This window comes from Pan paniscus, chromosome 19 (genome assembly GCF_029289425.2).
Source record: "Pan paniscus chromosome 19, NHGRI_mPanPan1-v2.0_pri, whole genome shotgun sequence".
NCBI lineage: Eukaryota > Metazoa > Chordata > Mammalia > Primates > Hominidae > Pan > Pan paniscus.
The window spans coordinates 10,988,189-11,009,962 of record NC_073268.2 but is presented as its reverse complement, the minus strand read 5'-3'; the positions used below and the strand labels follow the sequence as shown (position 1 = coordinate 11,009,962).

The window sequence follows — 21,774 nt, the reverse complement described above, 5'->3', positions numbered from 1 at the left end:
CACTGGAGTAGATGTGTTTTTATTGGCCATTATGCAGAATTATATAAAAAAATGAAGTTTAGAAAAATCCCTGAGGAATATCAACATGTAAGATACTGACAGAGGAGGAGCCAACTGCAGTTACTGATCAGGCAGGTAAGAGAGAACCCAACACATTTTATGTTTCAGAAGTAAATAGATGAGTGTTTTAGAAAGGATGGAATATTGTTACATGTTAAAGATAAATGAAGAGAAAAAAGATAAAGTTAAATAAGTCATTTCTGATTATAGAGATTCTAATTATAGATATTTGTGGTATAGAGATGATAATTATTATAATGTCAGTTAAATAATTTTCGTAGAACACTCAGCAGACCAAGTGTCACAGAAATATCTCCATTTTTAAATTCAGATTTTAAAGGATACTGTTGTTTTTCCATTAAAGATACTGGAGACAGAGCATGATGGGACAAAATCAAACCAGCATCTCAGACTTCCTGCTCCTGGGCCTGCCCATCCAACCAGAGCAGCAAAACCTGTGCTATGCCCTGTTCTTGGCCATGTATCTCACCACCCTCCTGGGGAACCTCCTCATCATTGTCCTCATTCGACTGGACTCCCATCTCCACACGCCTATGTATTTGTTTCTCAGCAACTTGTCCTTCTCTGACCTCTGCTTCTCTTCCGTGACCATTCCCAAGTTGTTACAGAACATGCAGAACCAGGACCCATCCATCCCCTATGCGGACTGCCTGACCCAAATGTACTTCTTCCTATTATTTGGAGACCTGGAGAGCTTCCTCCTTGTGGCCATGGCCTATGACCGCTATGTGGCCATCTGCTTCCCCCTGCACTACACCGCCATCATGAGCCCCATGCTCTGTCTCTCTGTGGTGGCGCTGTCCTGGGTGCTGACCACCTTCCATGCCATGTTACACACTTTACTCATGGCCAGGTTGTGTTTTTGTGCAGACAATGTGATCCCCCACTTTTTCTGTGATATGTCTGCTCTGCTGAAGCTGGCCTGCTCTGACACTCGAGTTAATGAATGGGTGATATTTATCATGGGAGGGCTCATTCTTGTCATCCCATTCCTACTCATCCTTGGGTCCTATGCAAGAATTGTCTCCTCCATCCTCAAGGTCCCTTCTTCTAAGGGTATCTGCAAGGCCTTGTCTACTTGTGGCTCCCACCTCTCTGTGGTGTCACTGTTCTATGGGACCGTTATTGGTCTCTACTTATGCCCATCAGCTAATAGTTCTACTCTAAAGGACACTGTCATGGCTATGATATACACTGTGGTGACCCCCATGCTGAACCCCTTCATCTACAGCCTGAGGAACAGAGACATGAAGGGAGCCCTGAGCAGAGTCATTCATCAGAAGAAAACTTTCTTCTCTCTCTGATGATAACACTTGGAGCTATTACATAGTTTATCCAGTAAAATATTGATATTAATATTGGAATATTATTCTAAATTATTTCCTCACCATCCTTTTGTTGAAATGGCATCGTACATAATTTTTCAATATGTAGTGGAGATGAAGCATAGCTGAGTAGTTGAACTAGGGAAGAGGGTCTTGGTGACCTGGCTAAGACTTCCTGTTTGTCTTCCCAAGGTGATCTTGGAAAAATATAGTTTAAGAACAACTGTTTTAAATGGTCTTCATGCCCCACATTCTTAAATTATCACAGGATTTTGTTATGTTACTCAGAATTTTGCTTTGATTGTAGAATCATTTTTGTTTAATTAAAAATTTTTTTAAATTTTTTGTTTATTTTTATTTTCTATTTCGCACAGGGTCTCACTCTGTTGCCCAGGCTGGAGTGCAGTGGCACAATCGTGGCTCACTGTAACCTCAACCTTCTGGACTCAAGGGATTCTCCTGCCTCAGCCTCCCAAGTAGCTAGGACTACAGGCATGCACCACTACGCCCAGCTAATTTTTAAGATTTTTTTGTAGAGATGAGGTCTCCCTAAGTTTCTCAGGCTGGTCTTGAATTCCCGGCCTCAAGTGATCCTCCCACCTTGGACTTTCAAAGTGCTGGGATTACAGGTGTGAGGCACCATGCCTGGCTTGTGGAATCATTTTATTTTTATTTATTTATTTATTTATTTATGAGACTGAGTCTTGCTCTGTCATCCAGGCTGGAGTGCAATGGCACGATCTTGGCTCACTGCAACCCCCGCCTCCTGGGTTCAAGCAATTCTCCTGCCTCAGCCTCCTGAGTAGCTGGGATTACAGGCAAATGCCACCACGTCGGGCTAATTTTTATATTTTTAGAGATGGGGTTTCACCATGTTGGCCAGGCTGGTCTTGAACTCCTGACCTTGTGATCCGCTCACCTAGGCCTTCCAAAGTGCATGGATAGAATCATTTCTAAATAGTGCTCTATAATCTTAGGTTAGTGCTAAATAAGATCTAAACAGCTTAACCTCCCAGCCGCCCTTTGAGTGTCTCCTACATATTCTCCCTGCACAAATTTTCACATTATTTTACCTCTTCTCCCTCCTCCTAATTTATTTTCACATCTCCATAGACTTTTCTCACCTGGTCTGACCTTCAATACATTTTTCTAACACTTTTACTACAACGGTGTATTTCGTCTTTACCTGGAATTAACTAATACCCTGAGGCCCTAAAATTTGTTTCACCAGGAAAGAAGCTAGTTGCTGGTAAATTTTAAAAAGCTCAGTTTTAAGGAATGTCTATCTTCTGGCCAGGCGTGATGGCTCACACCTGTAATCCCAGCACTTTGGGAGGCCGAGGCAGGTGGATCACAAGGTCAGGAGATCGAGACCATCCTGGCTAACACGGTAAAACCCCGTCTCTACTAAAAATACAAAAAATTAGCCAGGCATGGTGGCGGGCACCTGTAGTCCCAGCTACTCGGGAGGCTGGGGCAGGAGAATGGCATGAACCTGGGAGGCGGAGTTTGCAGTGAGCCGAGATCGTGCCACTGCACTCCAGCCTGGGGGACAGAGCAAGACTCCGTCTCAAAAAAAAAAAAAAAAATAAAATAAATGAAATAAAAAGAATGTCTCCCTTCCGTTTGGTATTTTGGATGTTACAAAAGAACTTCATATTTCTATTTGTATTTTACCCTCATGACAGATCCCAGGAAGTAGAGAAGATGCTAACACTGTGTTACATGCTGAAAAGTACGTAGCTCAGCAACTTTCTACATCACACAGTGTGTCAATTGTTGAGCTTATGTAAAATTCCAGACTATCTGATTCTGCAGTTTATTCTCATTTTCTCTCACTTTAGAAAGAAAGGGAGCAGCCATTCATGGGAGTGTGAATTAGTTCAACCGTTGTTGAAGACAGTGTGGCGATTCCTCAAGGATCTAGAACCAGAAATACCATTTGACCCAGCAATCCCATTATTGGGTATATACCCAAAGGAATATAGATCTTTTTAAAACTCTTAACTCCACTTGTGGCGTAAGTTTCCAACATTGGTCAATTTGTATTCTTTTATTATTATTATTATTATTATTATTATTATTATTAATTTTATTTTTTTTTAAATGAGTCTCGCTCTATTGCCCAGGCTGGAGTGCAATGGCATCATCTCGGGTAACTGCAACCTCCGCCTCCTGGGCTCACACGATTCTCCCACCTCCTGGGTTCATGTGATTCTCCCACCTCAGCTTCCCGAGTAGCTGGGACCACAGGCACCCCCCACTCCTGCCCCACCGCTCCACGCCCAGCTAATTTATATATTTTTAGTAGAGATGGAGTTTCACCATGTTGACCAGGGTGGTCTCGAAGTCCTGACCTCAAGTGATCTGCCCACCTCAGCCTCCCAAAGTGCTGGGATTACAGGCGTGAGCCACTGCGCCCCACTCAGTTTGTATTCTTAGTTGTGCCCTCTAAGTGATGGGATCCAAGCCCATCACTTTCATCCTCCTGTATGTTCTGCCGACCTCCACAGCTCTGTCTGAAGCCCAGCCTTTCTCCAGAACTTCCAACTGTTCTTCTTATCTGCCTAATAGATACCTCCTCTTGAGACTCTATGGGCAGTTCAGTTTCAACACGCACGGCATTAAACTTTTCATGTTCCATCCAAGTCTCCTCTTTGTCATTGATCCCATATTGGTATTTATGATGTCTCCTCCCATCCAGTTACCTGACCAACCACTTCTATATGTGTATATATACCATTTTGAATTTCACCTTTTTCATTTAGTATTTCCTGAAATACTTTATTAATCTCCATATGGTCATTAGGGTAACACCAGTTTCTCAGTGCATAATACATCAGAGGTATTAGAGGCAAGAAAAAAGATTGATCTTTAAATCACTTTCATTTATGCCAGAAAAACCCAATTTAAAAATCAATAAAAAATGGATTTAATTCTTAATAGCAAGGAAAAGTAAGTACAAGAACTAAGGAAGAAACCTTTAAAAATTTAATAAAAGGTATAAAAGATACTACAAGAAATGAACATATATAATGACTCGAAAGGGTACCTCAGTTTTAACAGTTTTTTAAAGATTAATTTTTATGCAATAAAATCAGTCTAATTAAAACTGTACCATTTAATATGTTTTGAAACCTCAGTACTTTTACAAAAGCAACTCTACTCAAATACATTCAATGCAATCCAAATAAAATTCCCAGTGGAATTATTTTTGTGGAGATGGACAAGTTTATCCTCAAGTTCTCTTGAAAGACAAAATAGGTAAAATTTATAAGAAATATTTGAAAAATAGGAACCATAAATTCGTTCTTTTTCTACCAAGTATCAATACATACTTGAAAAAACCCAATAATTAAAACAGTATGTATTTATTCAAGAATTGACAAAAAAGATCAATTGAGTGAAAAGAACATTAAAAATAGTCCTGTGTATGTGAGGATTTATTTTGTAATTAAGAAAATCAATGGGAGAAGGGATACACTACCAGGGAAATTGACATGGAAAAATATTAAATGAAATTTTTACAGTACAAGTAAATTATATTTTAGATGGCTTAAAAAGCTAAACCTAAACTACAATCTATAAAAATACTCTAATATAAAAAATATTTATAATTTATGCAAAACTCAGAGGATTTATTTTGTGATTAAGAAAATCAATGGGAGAAGGGATACACTACCAGGGAAATTGACATGGGAAAATATTAAATGAAATTTTTACAGTACCAGTGAATTATATTTTAGGTGTCTTAAAAAGCTAAACTTAAATTACAATCTATAAAAATACTCTAATATAAAATAATATTTATAATTTATGCAAAACTCAGAAGCTGTATAAAAATGTCGACATATTTGACCAGATAGAAATAGGAAAGTTTTCTGGACAAAAGGTAATGGAAATTTGAAAAAGAAGTAACAGGCTATAACATGTCTAATAAACACGAGATTGAAATTTAAAATATACAAAGAGCTCCTATAATCTAATAAAAATAAAACACAACTGAATAAAAATGTACAAAGAATATTAACAGAAAATTCATAAAGAATAAACAATATAAGAAGACGTTCAGCTTTAGCGTTAACAAGGAAAAAAACTTGAAAAAGGCTGGGTGCGCTGACTCACACCTGTAATCCCAGCACTTTGGGAGGCTGAGATGGGTGGATCACTCGTGGTCAGGAGTTCAAGACAAGCCTGGTCAATATAGTTAAACCCTGTCTCTACTAAAAATACAAAAATTAGCTGGGTGTGGTGGCACGCACCTATAATCCCAGCTACTCAAAAGGCTGAGGCAAGAAAATTGCTCCAACCCAGGAGGTGGAGGTTGCAGTGAGCTGAGATAGTGCCACTGCACTCCAGCCTGGGCATTACAGCGAGACTCTGTCTCAAAAACAAAAACAGAAACAAAACAAAACAAAGCAAAGCAAAACAAAAGAAACAAACAAAAAACCCTTGAAAAACAATAAGGGATTATTGAATGACCACATACTTGGAAAATTTAGCAATGATTGACCTTCTATGGTAATAGCAAGGATGTGGGAATAGGGGATTTTATGTCATGTAACCTCTACCCCAATCCAAATCTAGAATAACTCCATCACTTCATAATTCAATGGGAACCCTTGCAATTAAGCTCTTCCTGCCACTAATCGGATTTTTATCTATCTGATTTATATCATTACAAATTAGATTTGCCTGCTTTGAACTTCACATAAGTGGAATCATTTAGTATGTACTCTTTGTGTCTGGCTACTTCAGCTCTGCATAATGTTTTGTAGATTTCATCATGTAATTGTGTAGATCAGTGACTTTTTTATTACTGAGTAGTATTCCATTGTATAAAGACACCATGATTTGTTCATTCTTTCACTTTTGATAGTTTTGGGGATGTATCCAGTTTTAGACCATGAATTGTTGAAAAATGCTATCCTTTTCCCTATTTAATTATCTGGGTAACTTGTAGAAAGTCAATTGACCATATGTAGTTGGATCTATTTTTTTTAACTTTTAAGTTCAGGGGTACATGTGCAGGTTTGTTACACAGGTAAACTTGTATCATGGGGGTTTGTTGTACAGATGATTTCATCTCCAAGATAGTAAGCCTAGTACCCATTAGTTATTTTTCCTGATCCTCTCCCTCCTCCCATCCTCTACCTTCCAATAGTCCCCAGTGTGTGTTGCTCCTCTCTGTGTGTCCAGGCGTTCTCCTATACACCAACAACAGTCAAGCAGAGAGCCAAGTCAGGAATCCACTCCCATTCACAACTGCCACAAAAAGAATAAAATATCTATGAATACCGCTAACTAGGGAGGCGAATGGTCTCTACAAGGAGAACTACAAACCACTGCTCAGAGAAATCAGAGATGACACAAACGAGTGGAAAAAACTTCCATGTTCATGGATAGGAAGAATAAATATTATTAAAATGGCTATACTGCCCAAAGCAATTTATAGATTCAGTGTTATTCCTACAAACTAAACTAAACATTGACATTCTTCACAGAACTAGAGAAAACGATTTTAAAATTCATGTGGAGTCAAAAAAGAGCCCAAATAGTCAAGGCAATCTTAAGCAAAAAGAGCAAAGCTGGAGGCATCACTTCAGACTATACAACAGGGGTACAGCAACCAAAACAGCGTGGTACTTGTACAAAAACAGACACATAGACCAATGGAAGAGAATACAGAACCCAGAAATAAGATTGCATACCTACAACTATCTGATCTTCAACAAAGCTGACAAAAACAAGCAATGGTGAAAGAATTCCCTATTCAATAAATGGTGCTGGGATAACTGGCTCGCCAAATGTGGAAGATTAAAACTGGACCCCTTCCTTACACCATGTACAAAAATTAACTCAAGATGGTTGGTTCTGTTTCTGGATTCTATTCTACTGATCCATATGTCTCCTTCTTAACTTATTCTTACTAAAATGTTAAAATCATTCTATCTCTGTCATATCATTTTTTCCTGATATATTTTTTATACCTATATTGTCTTTTCCAACCTGGCCTTACCCTAAAACAATCTTTTTATTTCCTTTATTATAGCAGTGAATTTTGGTCTCTGTAATGCCGTTTGCCTTAAATTCAACTTTGTTATTAAAAGATAAAGCATGCTATCTGCATTTATTACCATAACACATATTTTTCTTTATTATTGTTAAATAAAGTTTTACATACCACCCTTTTAATATTATGACTTTTAAATTCTTGAGTTTTTAATTTTGACTAATTCCTTGGTTGGTTGGATTGCATCAAGTCATTTTTAAAGGACTAGTACATCTATGTTATATTTATTGAATTTTCACATATTTTAGATCGTTCTTTTGCATATGTATTTATATACCTGAAGGATGACTTGGCTAATTAAAAAATTTGTGGACATCTGTTTTCTCATCTATAACTCATTTTCCAAAATAGCTGTGAAAAAATCTGAAGTAAGGCTGATATTCTCTCTTTCCTCTACTTCTTATATGGTCATCTTTCCCCCCACTGATGCATGTAGGATTGTTTCTTCGTCAGACTATATTTTTGTATTTGCTGACTTTTATTATAATTTTTTATAGCACAGAAGTTTCCTTTTGATTTTCAAGTCTGCACTTGCATTTCTAAACAGTTTTCTGCTATTATATCTGGAACATCGTTGTTTCTTTTTTTCCCTATTCTGCACTTTAGTAAGACCAAGAATTTTGTAGCAAGTTTGAAGTTTATATGCCACAATCAATATACATGAAATGAGAAATTTGTTTTTAAAAATAAAAGTGGAAAACAAAATTTATAATATTATAATTATGTAAATATTACCACTTCAGAAGCGAGATGTATGATTGAACTCATAGATTTAAAAAAAATCCTACATTATTAAACCTGTGATATTCAAAGCAAAGGTTACAAGCTTAATGTCAAATTAGTTTCCCTTTCTCACACTCCATAAATTTCTCAAATCAGGCCACATTCCATTTGCTCATTTTTGTAGCATATGTCAATTTCTCTCTGTTCCTCCCTCCCTCCCTCTCTTTCTTATTTATACTCTCCCCAACCCTATTTCTTTCTTTTTTATTCTTTTTTAATGGCTGAGCCTCTTGAGATAATGTTCAGACATCAAGACACTTCATCACTATATAATTTAGAGTTCTGAATCTCCTCAAAAGAACATTCTCGTACATAACTACAATGTCGTTGTTATGTACCAGTTGTGTTAACAATACTGTTATTATCTTATTATATAATATGATTACATTAATAATACTGTTATTACTCCCAAGAAAATTTGCATTAATACACACATATTTAACATACAATCTATGTACAGATTCCCCCAATTATAAGGACCTATTTTATAAGAGATCTATTAGCATATAATGCACATACTACACCATTCACCCATTTAAAGCCTGCAATTAAATAGTTTTTGTATATTCACAGATTTGTGCTCTTCAAAAATGGGCCATCAGGAAAATCATGCAGAGTTCCTAAGCAGGCTTACGATCCTAAGGAGCTTATGGCTTCAGAGTTCTAAAACACTTAGAATCTAGGACTTGGGAGGAAATTCCCAGAATATTAGCCAACTCTGAAGCTGTAGACAGTTTGGTGGGGGAGGCAGCAGTGTGCTTTGACTACTCTGTGAATATACAAAACAGGCTTTGTGCATACTCTCTATACATACCAAAACAAATTCTAAAACCTTTTTATTACCCACAAAGAAATCCTGTGCCCATTAATAGCACTCCTCAATTTTCCCCAGCCCTTCTGTCCACTCACTCATGCCTAGGAAATTTCTTTTTTTTTTTTTTTTTAATTTTTAATTTTTTATTTTTTATTGATCATTCTTGGGTGTTTCTCGCAGAGGGGGATTTGGCAGGGTCACAGGACAATAGTGGAGGGAAGGTCAGCAGATAAACAAGTGAACAAAGTTCTCTGGTTTTCCTAGGCAGAGGACCCTGCGGCCTTCCGCAGTGTTTGTGTCCCTGGGTACTTGAGATTAGGGAGTGGTGATGACTCTTAACGAACATGCTGCCTTCAAGCATCTGTTTAACAAAGCACATCTTGCACCGCCCTTAATCCATTCAACCCTGAGTGGATACAGCACATGTTTCAGAGAGCGCAGGGTTGGGGGTAAGGTCACAGATCAACAGGATCCCAAGGCAGAAGAATTTTTCTTAGTACAGAACAAAATGAAAAGTCTCCCATGTCTACCTCTTTCTACACAGACACGGCAACCATCCGATTTCTCAATCTTTTCCCCACCTTTCCCCCCTTTCTATTCCACAAAACCGCCATTGTCTTCATGGCCCGTTCTCAATGAGCTGTTGAGTACACCTCCCAGATGGGGTGGTGGCCAGGCAGAGGGGCTCCTCACTTCCCAGTAGGGGCGGCTGGGCAGAGGCGCCCCTCACCTCCCGGACGGGGCGGCTGGCCGGGCGGGGGGCTGACCCCCCCCCACCTCCCTCCCAGACGGGGCGGCTGGCTGGGCGGGGGGCTGACCCCCCACCTCCCTCCCGGACAGGGCGGCTGGCCGGGCAGAGGGGCTCCTCACTTCCCAGTAGGGGCGGCTGGGCAGAGGCGCCCCTCACCTCCCGGACGGGGCGGCTGGCCGGGCGGGGGGCTGACCCCCCCCCCACCTCCCTCCCGGATGGGGCGGCTGGCCGGGCGGGGGGCTGACCCCCCACCTCCCTCCCGGACAGGGCGGCTGGCCGGGCAGAGGGGCTCCTCACTTCCCAGTAGGGGCGGCTGGGCAGAGGCGCCCCTCACCTCCCGGACGGGGCGGCTGGCCGGGCGGGGGGCTGACCCCCCCCCCACCTCCCTCCCGGATGGGGCGGCTGGCCGGGCGGGGGGCTGACCCCCCCCCACCTCCCTCCCGGACGGGGCGGCTGGCCGGGTGGGGGGCTGACCCCCCCACCTCCCTCCCGGACGGGGCGCCTAGGAAATTTCTAATCTACTTTTATATTTATATGGATTTGCCTATGCTTGACATTTTATGATGTAAATGGAAGTGTATAATAAGTGGTTTCTATGACTACCTTCTTCAATTAGCACAATATTTTCAAGTTCATTCGTACTGTGGTATGTATCAATATGTATCAGCACTTTATTTTATTGCTGAATAATATTTCGTGGTATGGATATGCCACATTTTATTTATCTAATCATCAGCTGATAGCTATTTCTACTTTGGGGCTATTATGAATAATGTTTCTGTGAGCATTCATGTACAAACATTTATTTGAGTACTAATTTTTTTAGGTATATACCTAGGTGTGGAATTGCTAGGTCACATGGTCCTAGTTATTTTAACTAGGTAATTCTATTTTAACTCTTTGAAGATTTGCCAAAATAGCTTTCCATAGCAGCTGTATCATTTTACTTTCCCACTAGCAATGTACCAGGGCTGCAATTTCTCCACATTCTCACCAACACTTGTTACTTGTCATTTAAAAAATTATACCCATGCTAGTGAGTGATTAGCTATTTTAAAAGCTTTCCTTAAATATTTTAATGTCCCTAGTTGTTGGCTAATGATATTGAGAATCTTTTCATGTACTTGGCCATTTGTACATCTTCTTTGGGGAAATGTCTGTTGAAGTCCTTTGCTCATTTAAAAAACCAGGTTGTTTGCTTTTTTGTTGTTAAATTATAACGGTTTTAAAAAATACATTCTACGTGCCAGAAATATGATTTGCAAATATTTTCTTCCATTTGTGGGTTGTCTTTTGACCTTGCTGATGGTGTCCCTTGATGTAAAAAAATGTTAAATTCATCTATTTCTTCTATTGCTTATGCTTTTGGTGTCCTATCCAAGGAACCATTGCCAAATCCAAAGTCATGAAGACTTACCCTTACATTTTCTCCTAAGAGTTTTATAGTTTCAGTCCTTACATTTAAGTCTTTGATTCATTTCAAGTTAATTTTTGTACAGAGTGTGAAGTAAGGGTCCAATTTTATTCTTTTGCATGTGGACATCCAGTTGTCCCAGCATCATTTGTTGAAGAGACTATTCTTTACCTATTGATGATCTTGGCAGCCTTGTAGAAAAATCAATTGACCATAGATACCTGAGTTTATTTTTGGATTCTCAATTCTATTCCACTGACCTGTATGTGTATCCTTATGTCAGTTTTGATTACTATAGCTTTGTAGTATGTTTTGGAATTGGGAAGTGAGCCCTCCAAATTTGCTCTTTTTTTTCAAGATTGTTTTGGTTATTCAAGGTCCCTTGAATTTTCATATGCATTTTTGGATCAGCCTTTTCATTTCTGCAGAAAAGACCATTGAGATTTTGATAGGGATTGCACTGAATCCATAAGTCACTTTGGGTAGTATTGTTATCTTAAGAATATTAAATCTTCCAAGCCATAAACAGGATATTTATTTTTATTCATTTAAGATTTAAATTTCTTTCAGTAATGTTTTATAGTTTTCAGTGTACAAGTTTGCACCTTCTTGGTTATACATATTTTATTCATTTAGATGCTATTTTAAATGGAATTATTTTCTTAATCTCCTTTTCATGTTGTTCATTGCTAGTGTACAAAAATTCAACTGATTTTCTGTGTTGGTCTTGTACTCTACAAATTTGCTGAATTAATTTACTGGCTTTAATAGTTTTTCATTATGTGAGATTTTAAATACACGGGATCATGACCTCTGTGAATAGACATAGTTTTACTTCTACGTTTTCAATTTGGATGTCTGTTAATTTTTTCTTGCCTAATCACTCTAGCTAGAACTTCCAATACTATGTTGAATAACAGTGGTGAAAGTGGGCATCCTTGTCTTGTTCTTGATCTTAAGGGAAATGTTTTCAGTCTTTCATCATTGAGTATGAAGTTAGCTTTGGGTTTTCTGTAGAAGCCCTTCACCATTTTGAAGAAATTCCTCTTCTATTCCTAGAGTGCTATGTGTTTTTATCATGAAAGGGTGTTGGATTTGTCTAATGCTTTTTCTGTATCCGTTGAGATAAACATGAGGTTTTTTTCCCCCTTTGTTTCATTAATATGGTGTATTACATTAATTGATTTTCTTTTTTTTATATTAGTAATGTGTGTCTTCTTTGTTTTTTTTTTATTATACTTTAAGTTCTAGGGTACATGTGCAAAATGTGCAGGTTTGTTACATATGTATACATGTGCCATATTGGTGGAGAAATACCTAATGTAAATGACATTAATTGATTTTCATATTAAGTCACCCTTGCATTCCTGGAATAAATTCCATTTAGTTACAGTATATTATTCTTTTATTATGCTGTTGGATTTGATTTCATAGCACCTTATGACACAGAAATTTCACTTCTGGGAATTGGTAGAAATTGGCTAGAGTTATGTGCAAGGTTTATTAGAGACTATTTATTCCAGGGCAGTTTATTATTAAAGAGTGTGAAATAGACAATGAGTAAACTGGAATACAATAGAATGATGGAAATATATACAGCCAGATGGAACAGTACCAACACAAGTATGCTTGACTCCTTTTCTTCACTCCCTGTGTCTAGACCATCCCCAATTTCTGAATTTTAACTCCTGATTATTTCTAAACCTGTTCCCTTCTATATCTCCATGGCCACTATTGAAATTTAGGCCACTGTCACTTCAACATTCCTCCAGATATCTGCAGAACCCTTCCAACTGGCCCCCTACCTGTGGTCTTGAATGCCTTCAGTCCATTCTTCATACAGCAGCCATGGAGATTTTTCTAAAAATGCAAACTTGATTACATGTCTTATCCACTTAAAATGTCTCAATGATTTCTCATTGCTATCTATGTAAAATGCCAGCATCTTACTTTGACTTACATGGCCCTTCAAGACATGACTGCCTGCTCTCCAGCTTTATCACTGAACTCCCCACTCCATCCTCATTTTCTGCCTTCCTCCCAGCACACCCACTACACCTTAGCCATGCTGAACTTCCTTTGCTCTGAGAAACCTCCAAGCTTTCTCTTACCTCATGGCTTTCTAGATACTTTCATTCCCTTTTCTTGTAAAACTCCTCAAGTTCTGCTTAAACATCATTTTAAAACTGTCTTCCCTGACCCTCTGAATAAGGTTAGTTGTCCTTGATATGTGGTTTCATTGCATCCTTTATTTCTCCTCTGATAACATTTGTGACACTTACTAGTAGCTTGTTTGGTAGTCACCTTTGCCAGCTAGACTGTAAGCTTCCTGAGGCCAGGAACCATACCTACCTTGGCCATCCTTTTTCCCACAGCACATGACTCAGTCCCTAGCACATGTAATTACTTAGCAAATATTTCTCTAAGGAATGCTCTAGTGAACTAATGATAAAGTAATTCCTATATGAATCAATCAACACATTACCCACTATCATGGAGCTTAAAGTCCAGCCAAGGAAAGAAGGTCTGTATATAGGGAAGTAATCATTGGATGACATAAGACAGTGGTGATTAAGTGCTACAATATTTGATTCTGATAACTGTTTTAATTTGCCATATACTGCATAAGATAGAGAAAGGGGATATTAGTGTGGGTCAGAGAAAGCATTCTTGGGAATGTCACATTTGGGGTGAACCCAGAATTCTGTCTCTGGGCATAGCTTATTCAGATATGTGGCTCAGAAAAGTGCAGGGATAAATGGGAAGCAAGTACTGGGTTTGTTGGTTTGTTACTAATAAGTTTTTCTGGGACCCAGGGATCCCAGGGGCCACAAAACTGTAGAAGAAAGGAGTTGGAAGACAATGGCAGGGAGCTGGAATTGAACAATGTGGACACAGGAAACAAGAAGCAGGCTCCAGAGCCACACCCAGATGAGCAGGGGAAGCTGGGAGGGAGTTCATAAGGGGTAGTCATTCTAAAATGCCCCTTTACAGATGTTAGTATTCTGTAGGGCAATGCTTGCAGGATGATTTACAAGTCATCATCTTGTTTTCCACTGTCAACAGTGACTCCTATCTCTAAAGGTAATTGGGTATCACCAGAGCTGTTAATAGCAACTAATTAACTGTACATTTGTAGAGTACTTTATACTTTGCAAATATCAATCATTCAAAACCCAGAATTCTGCAAGGTGTGTAAGAGTCACTGAAGATGGAGTGTAAGGTTGGAAAAGTTAAGCAATTTTCCAGGGTGACAGGCCAGTAGATGATGGAGTTTGACTTCTCTGGGATCCTGAATATTTTGCTTAGGGGCTAGGTACATAGAGTGTAAAAGATCATCCTGGGAGCTCCTTTTCATAAAGTTAGTTTTCCTCCCCTTCCATTGAGCTGTTTTAATACTGATGTCTTTAGGGATAGATTCAACTCATACCTTGAGAGGAAATTCCTGCTGTTTGGGTTCAAATTTGTCCCTCTGGGTCAGTAGCTTCTTCCATCCCATAGTGCTCCTGCACCCCTTCTTTATTAGCACTAAGGTGCCAGGTTCATTGGGTTGGGGATAGATCAGGGCAAGGGTACTTGGAAACATATTACATCTGCATCATAGAATTGAATGATGACAGTAGTAAGTCTCACAAATGCCACAACACACTTTGTCTCACTATATGGTAAGGTTTTTTTTTTTTTAACATGGATTATTTTATTTTTTTTCCTTTCTGTAACATGAGTCAGGTTTTGTTGTATTCCCATTAGACTGATGAGAGAATTCAGACTAAGAGAAGGTAAGTGTGTTGGCCAAAGTTATGAAGCTGCTTGGGGTGGAGTGAAGTAAACTCAGGCCAACTGGCTCCAGGGACTGAGCACTGAAGTACTGCGTATGCCATACAGGAATCCTCCCAATCTCGACTGCTTCCCCTCATATCCCCAGAACGTCTTTTTTAATTCCATTCCCTTTTAACTCTTATTTTCCTGACTAATGTCCCCTGGGTCATGAAGTCTTGAAAGGGAAAGAAGACATGATTTTCCTGGGGTTGGGGTAGTATTAATCTAGGTAACAAGGGAATCAAAGTGGCGGAGCCACTCTTCCAGTAGTTCCAGTGTCAAGAATTGGATCCATAGCTTTGGGAGGGTTTAGTGCCTGTGGATGGCGAGAGAATTTCCACTGCAACTCAGACCTTCCTGCCATTCTGCAGTTTGCACGCCCCCTGTGGGATTAGATGGCCCCCGGGCAGAAGCAGGCATGTAACATGGCTTGGATCAGTTTTGCCTGGTAATCTCCTTTCCCATGTCCAGAGGCAGGTGGCTGAAGGAGCGTGCTAGGCTGGGTGGACCCTGTCCAGAGGCAGGTGGCTGAAGGAGCGTGCTAGGCTGGGTGGACCCTGTCCAGAGGCAGGTGGCTGAAGGAGCGTGCTAGGCTGGGTGGACTGTGTCCAGAGGCAGGTGGCTGAAGGAGTCTGCTAGGTTGGGTGGATAGATGCCTGGGCTTTTCTTTGGAGTACGAGTGCTAGGAGCAGACCAGTGAAAAGGAGGCAGGTGACTAGTGGGTGTGTGGATTTTGCCCACTACCTGCTCTAGGTAAAGCCGGTGGAGAGACAGCTCAGGAGAGCTGCCGAGTGCCCAGGGTTCTGGTGGCCTTTTGATTTGCTCACTCCTCACCACTTCTTTGTCCACCATCCCCTCAGCCTCCAGTGGTGAACTTGCAGGGCCATAGCCCCTGTGAAAGTGGAACACTGTTATAGGAAGATCATATGAGGGGACTTTGATGCTGCATTGGACATGACGACTTGACCTTTGCCAGAGTTTTGTTTCCCTCTGTATCTGGCCCTGTTGGCTTCATCAGGTGCCTGTCTCAGCAAAAGCTCCAGTTTTCCTAACGGGCCAAGCATTCCTGGGATGATGTCTAGGATCAGGTACTAACCAAGCACTTCTGTCTTCATAAATGAGATTCGCTTCTGTCCTCAGAGTCAACGTTTGCCTCCCTTCCACTCTCCAGTGGCCCCATGGCTCAATTTTTCTTTTTCTTTACTTTTTTTTTTTTTTGCTATTAAGATTTTTCTTTTAATATGCCATGAGATATCTTGATATCTGGATTGTGTATTTTCCAAAGTACTCTTCCAGCCACATCTTCCACCCCTTCCAAAAGATTTCACCAGTCTTTCTAATGCAATAGAAGATGCTGGATTATAGTTTTGTCCACCAACTTTTTTTTGAGATGGAGTCTCACTCTGTCACCCAGGCTGGAATGCAGTGGTGCCATCTTGGCTCATTGCAACCTCCGCCTCCTGGGTTCAAGCGATTCTCCTGTCTCAACCTCCCAAGTAGTTGGGACTACAGGCGCATGCCACCACGACCAGCTAATTTTTGTATTTTTAGCAGAGATGGGTTTTCACCATATTGGCCAGGCTGGTCTCAAACTGTCGACCTCAGGTGATCCACCTGCCTCGACCTCCCAAAGTGCTGGGATTACAGGTGTGAGCCACCACACCTGGCCTACCATCTGTTTTTGAAAACAATATTATACTAATGACTTTAATGGTAATACATTCTTATCTCATAAAGAAACACATTTACAAATATCGGAAATGCAGTTTTGAAACATTTGCATTAGTTTTGAACTGAATCAGCATTTGTGGGTTTTTTAAAAAGGCAGCAGTTTGACTCCTGACTTGCTGATAAACATATTCCTGTTGGGGAAGGGAAGGTGACAGGGAGAGTGAATGCTGCATTTCTCCATCGGCCCCAAAAGTGCTGATTTCACAAAGGGATACATCAAAAGCAAGCATGCAGTGGTTGTTTTAAAACGTTTACTGGCCGGGCGTGGTGGCTCACATCTGTAATCCCAGCATTTGGGAGGCTGAGGCGGGTGGATCACGAGGTCAAGAGATCGAGACCATCCTGGCCAACATGGTGAAACCCCATCTCTACTCAAAATACAAAAATTAGCTGGGCGTGGTGGCGCTCACCTGTAGTCCCAGCTACTCAGGAGGCTGAGGCAGGAGAATCACTTGAACCGGGAGGCGGAGGTTGCAGTGAGCCGAGATTGCACCATTGCACTCCAGCCTGGGGACACAGCAAGACTGTGTCTCCAAAAAAACCAAAAACCAAAAAAACTTTTACTGCAACATAACAATGAAGTAAACAGTAATTAGACACCTACCAATTTTCCCCCAAAACAAACAAACAAACAAAAAATGTAAACAGAAAAATAACTGTGCCTATACTCACACAGCTTTTCAAGTCATGTTAGAAGGATCTCACATTCAATGATCAAGAAATTTTAAAATAGCAGTCATTATTTTTGTTCTAAGAAAAGATTCCCTTTCTCTCCTCCCACCCCAAGTAGTTAACATGAAAGAATATGCTTCCTTACACATTAATTTTATACTCATTTTGAAGTGGCAACAATTAACTATCGATAATTTGGCATTTCTGTTTAGAGTTGCTACAATTTATTTTTTAATTTCACAAAGCCATTATCCAGTGTTGCCATGAAACAGAGACTGTAAATTCCAGATAGCTAAGATTCTTTCTGAAACCAATGTTAAGTCAAAGAAATATAAAGCAGGGCATTACACTACGTTTCTGGGTCTGGTACACTAAAAAGACTGAAACCTAGGAAAAATTACCTGCTGTTTTACAGAAGAAATAAAGACCTGCAAAAACTGATTTTTGTTTGTATAATATTTTACACCCTGTGTGGAGTTGTGGCATCTGCTAACTGAAGAGACATGCAGTGTATTTATCCCTGCCCTATATCCTACATCCGTCCTTCCCCACCCTCAACAATCTACCTCCTTATACCAAGTATTGTGGAGATGAGCCCAACTCATCCCAGACAATCCAGTGGACAAGTGAGTGTAACGGACTGGTGTGACGTGTGAGATACAGAAAAGTCCCTTTCAGTCTTCATCAAAGTTCTGCTGTAGAAGAAAATTGGCCGCCAAACTCTCATTCTTCTCACCAGCAAAATGTGCTTGTATCACAAATCCTTCAGGAAATCCTAACGCCCTTAACCTTTCTCTAGCTTCTTTTTCCCGAGGCATTACTGGAATGTAGTTCATGGGACTCTTGCAGGTTCTGCAATTCCTCCACTGCCACTGCCACCTCTTCCTCCTGGAACACCGACTTCTTTGTTTTTAATGAAAGGAATTTAATTTTATTTTTATTTATTTTTTAAACTTTTTATTGTTTTAATCTTTCCATAAGTTATTGGGGTACAGGTGGTACTTGGTTACAAGAGTAAGTTCTTTAGTGGTGATTTGTGAGATTCTGGTGCACTCATCACCCGAGCAGTATACAGTGCACCTTATTTGTAGTCTTTTATCCCTGGCCCCCCCACCCCGACTTTCCCCTGAGTCCCCAAAGTCCATAGTATCATTCTTATGCCTTTGCGTCCTCATAGGTTAGCTCCTACTTATGAGTGAGAACATACGATGTTTGGTTTTCCATTCCTGAGTTATTTCCTTTAGAATAATAGTCTCCAATCGGCCAGGCACGGTGGCTCACGCCTGTAATCCCAGAACTTTGGGAGGCTGAGGCGGGCGGATCACGAGGTCAGGAGATCGAGACCATCCTGGCTAACACAGTGAAACCCCGTCTCTACTAAAAATACAAAAGTTAGCCAGGCGTGGTGGCGGGCGCCTGTAGTCACAGCTACTTGGGAGGCTGAGGCAGGAGAATGGTGTGAACCCGGGAGGTGGAGCTTGCAGTGAGCCGAGATCGCGCCACTGCGCTCCAGCCTGGGCGACAGCGAGACTCCGTCTCGGGAAAAAAAAAAAAAAAAAAAAAAGGAATAATAGTCTCCAATCTCATCCAGGTCACCACAAATACTAATTCATTCCTTTTTACGGCTGTGCAAAATTCCATGATTTTGTAATTGTGAATTGTGCTGCTATAAACATGCGTGTGCAAGTATCTTTTTCGAATAATGACTTCTTTTCCTCTGGGCAAGACACCCAGTAGTGGGGATTGCTGGATCAAATAGTAGTTCTACTTTTAGTTCTTTAAGGACACTCCACACTGTTTTCTGTAGCAGCTGTATTAGTTTACATTCCCACCAGCAGTGTAGAAGTGAACACCAGCTTCTTGAACTGGTTCATTTAACATCTGAATAAAATGCTCCAGGTGTTGGCTAATTTTTGTATTTATTTTTAGTAGAGACGGGGTTTCATCATGTTGGCCAGGCTGGTCTCGAACTCTTGACCTCAAGTGATCTGCCCGCCTCAGCCTCCCAAAGTGCTGAACACCAGCTTCTTGAACTGGTTCGTTTAACATCTGAATACAATGCTCCTGGTGTTGGCTAATTTGCTGCAGTAATTGAGGATTTTCTGGACCTATCTGTTGTAGTCATGATGGAGGCAGGGAAGGATTCTGTTGAATAATTTGTCTCATCTGTTGAAACTGAGGCTGATTCTGTAAAAATTCCAGGGTGTGTCCTGAAACTGAAGCTGATTCTGTAAGAATTCCAGGGGGTGTAGTCGTAGCTGTCATAGTTGCTGCAGCTGCAGCCACTGATGAAGACTGAGGAGGCCTGGTACTAGCTGCTTGAGGGGGGTCAACCATAGCGTGACTTTCTCCATCTTCAGGGATTCGCCATTGGTCTGTCAGGGTTGTGGAATCTGGCTCTCAGGGCTGCAATTACTTGCTCTCCTTCATGCCCATTGACATGATTACAGTTACCATATTCTCCTAAGACTGACCTGTCACAGGTGCACGTGTCGCATCTTCAGAAGGGTTTGATGAAAAGAATCTTCTGATGTCCTGTCAGTTGATGTTGGGCTAGTGGCCACTGGCCTCTCTGCTGGCTTTTCTGCAGCTTTCTCTTGTTTAGTTGCATTAGCAGATGCAGGTTCAGAAGATGCTGTCACTGATGCTGGAGTGATGGATGCAGGTGTGGAACTGGGAAACAAAGCAGGGACAGGGTGGAACCTGAGCCACAGTTGTTGCTGTGGAGGAAGTAATGCATAGAGGAGGAAGCGCTGCACAGTGGAGGAAGTAGTGCACAGCAGAGGAAGTACTGCACAGTGGAGGAAGTAATGCACAGTGGAGGAAGTAATGCATAGTGGGGGAAGTAATGCATAGTGGAGGAAGTACTGCACAGTGGAGGAAGTAATGCATAGTGGAAGAAGTAGTGCACAGCGGAGGAAGTACTGCACAATGGAGGAAGTAATGCATAGTGGCTGAAGTACTGCACAGCAGAGGAAGTAATACACAGCGGAGGAAGTACTGCACAGGGGAGGAACTACTGCACAGTGGAGGACGTAGTGCACAGTGGAAGAAGTACTGCACAGTGGAGAAAGTAATGCATAGTGGAGGAAGTAATGCACAGTGGAGGAAGTAGTGCACAGTGGAGGAAGTACTGCACAGTGGAGGAAGTAATGCACAGTGGAGGAAGTAATGCACAGTGGAGGAAGTAGTGCACAGTGGAGGAAGTACTGCACAGTGGAGGAAGTAATGCACAGTGGAGGAAGTAATGCACAGTGGAGGAAGTAGTGCACAGTGGAGGAAGTAATGCACAGTGGAGGAAGTAGTGCACAGTGGGGGAAGTAGTGCACAGTGGGGGAAGTAGTGCACAGTGGGGGAAGTAATGCATAGTGGGGGAAGTAATGCACAGTGGAGGAAGTAATGCACAGTGGAGGAAGTAGTGCATAGTGGAGGAAGTAATGCACAGTGGAGGAAGTAATGCATAGTGGCTGAAGTACTGCACAGTGGAGGAACTACTGCACAGTGGAGGAAGTGGTGTACAGTGGGGGAAGTGGTGCACAGCAGGGGAAGTAACGCATAGTGGGGGAAGTAATGCACAGTGGGAAGTAATGCATAGTAGCTGAAGTACTGCACAGTGGAGGAAGTAATGCACAGTGGAGGAAGTAATGCATAGTGGCTGAAGTACTGCACAGCAGAGGAAGTACTGCACAGTGGAGGAAGTACTGCACAGTGGAGAATGTAGTGCACAGTGGGGGAAGTAGTGCACAGTCGGGGAAGTAGTGCACAGTGGGGGAAGTAACGCATAGTGGGGGAAGTAATGCACAGTGGGAAGTAATGCACAGTGGAGGAAGTAATGCACAGTGGGGGAAGTGGTGCACAGCGGAGGAAGTAATGCACAGTGGGGTAAGTGGTCACAGTGAGGGAAGTGGTGCACAGTGGAGGAAGTAGTGCACAGTGGAGGAAATAAGTAATGCATAGTGGTGGCAGGTGTGGATTGCTGAGTTTTAGCTGGTGCTGGTGTTGACACTGCTTTGGGTTTTGTCACCATCACCACCACAATGTTTTTCTGATCAATTTTATATTCTCTGAGAGCAGTATCATCACTGAGCATTTTGCCTGTCTAAATTAATTTTAACCTGCTACAGGAAAGGCATCTTTCCCTTTTTTCAGATTCAGTGCTTTCACCGTCTCCTCAGGGTCGATGTCTATCTGGAAGGTCCACTGCTGGAGGGTCTTCAGTGTGACCTGCCTAGTGCCGCTGCCAGCTTGGCTGTGGTACTGCTGGGTGGGGTCTGGGGCCTGGAAGGGCCTCAGGGTCACCCACGCTTCTCG

At 41.3% G+C, this 21,774-nt stretch overlaps 2 protein-coding genes and 1 pseudogene across 10 annotated transcripts in view; 2 read left to right on the top strand and 1 right to left on the bottom strand.

Moving 5' to 3' along the window:
- The window catches only part of SPATA22 (spermatogenesis associated 22), a 411,549-nt gene that overhangs the window by 113,420 nt on the left and 276,355 nt on the right, over positions 1-21,774 (top strand). The window lies entirely within an intron of this gene.
- Positions 342-7,674, top strand: LOC100988646 (olfactory receptor 1E1). Its single transcript, XM_055101373.2, has one exon. It carries the CDS (start codon positions 441-443, stop codon positions 1,383-1,385), a length of 945 nt encoding a protein of 314 aa, XP_054957348.1. The 5' UTR covers positions 342-440; the 3' UTR covers positions 1,386-7,674.
- On the bottom strand, positions 16,828-21,568 carry LOC100988968 (UV excision repair protein RAD23 homolog B-like; annotated as a pseudogene).

What these genes read in the sequence shown, in the direction of transcription:
- LOC100988646 (XM_055101373.2), top strand. Translation starts at nt 441, where the DNA reads ATGATGGGACAAAATCAAACCAGCATCTCAGACTTCCTGCTCCTGGGC.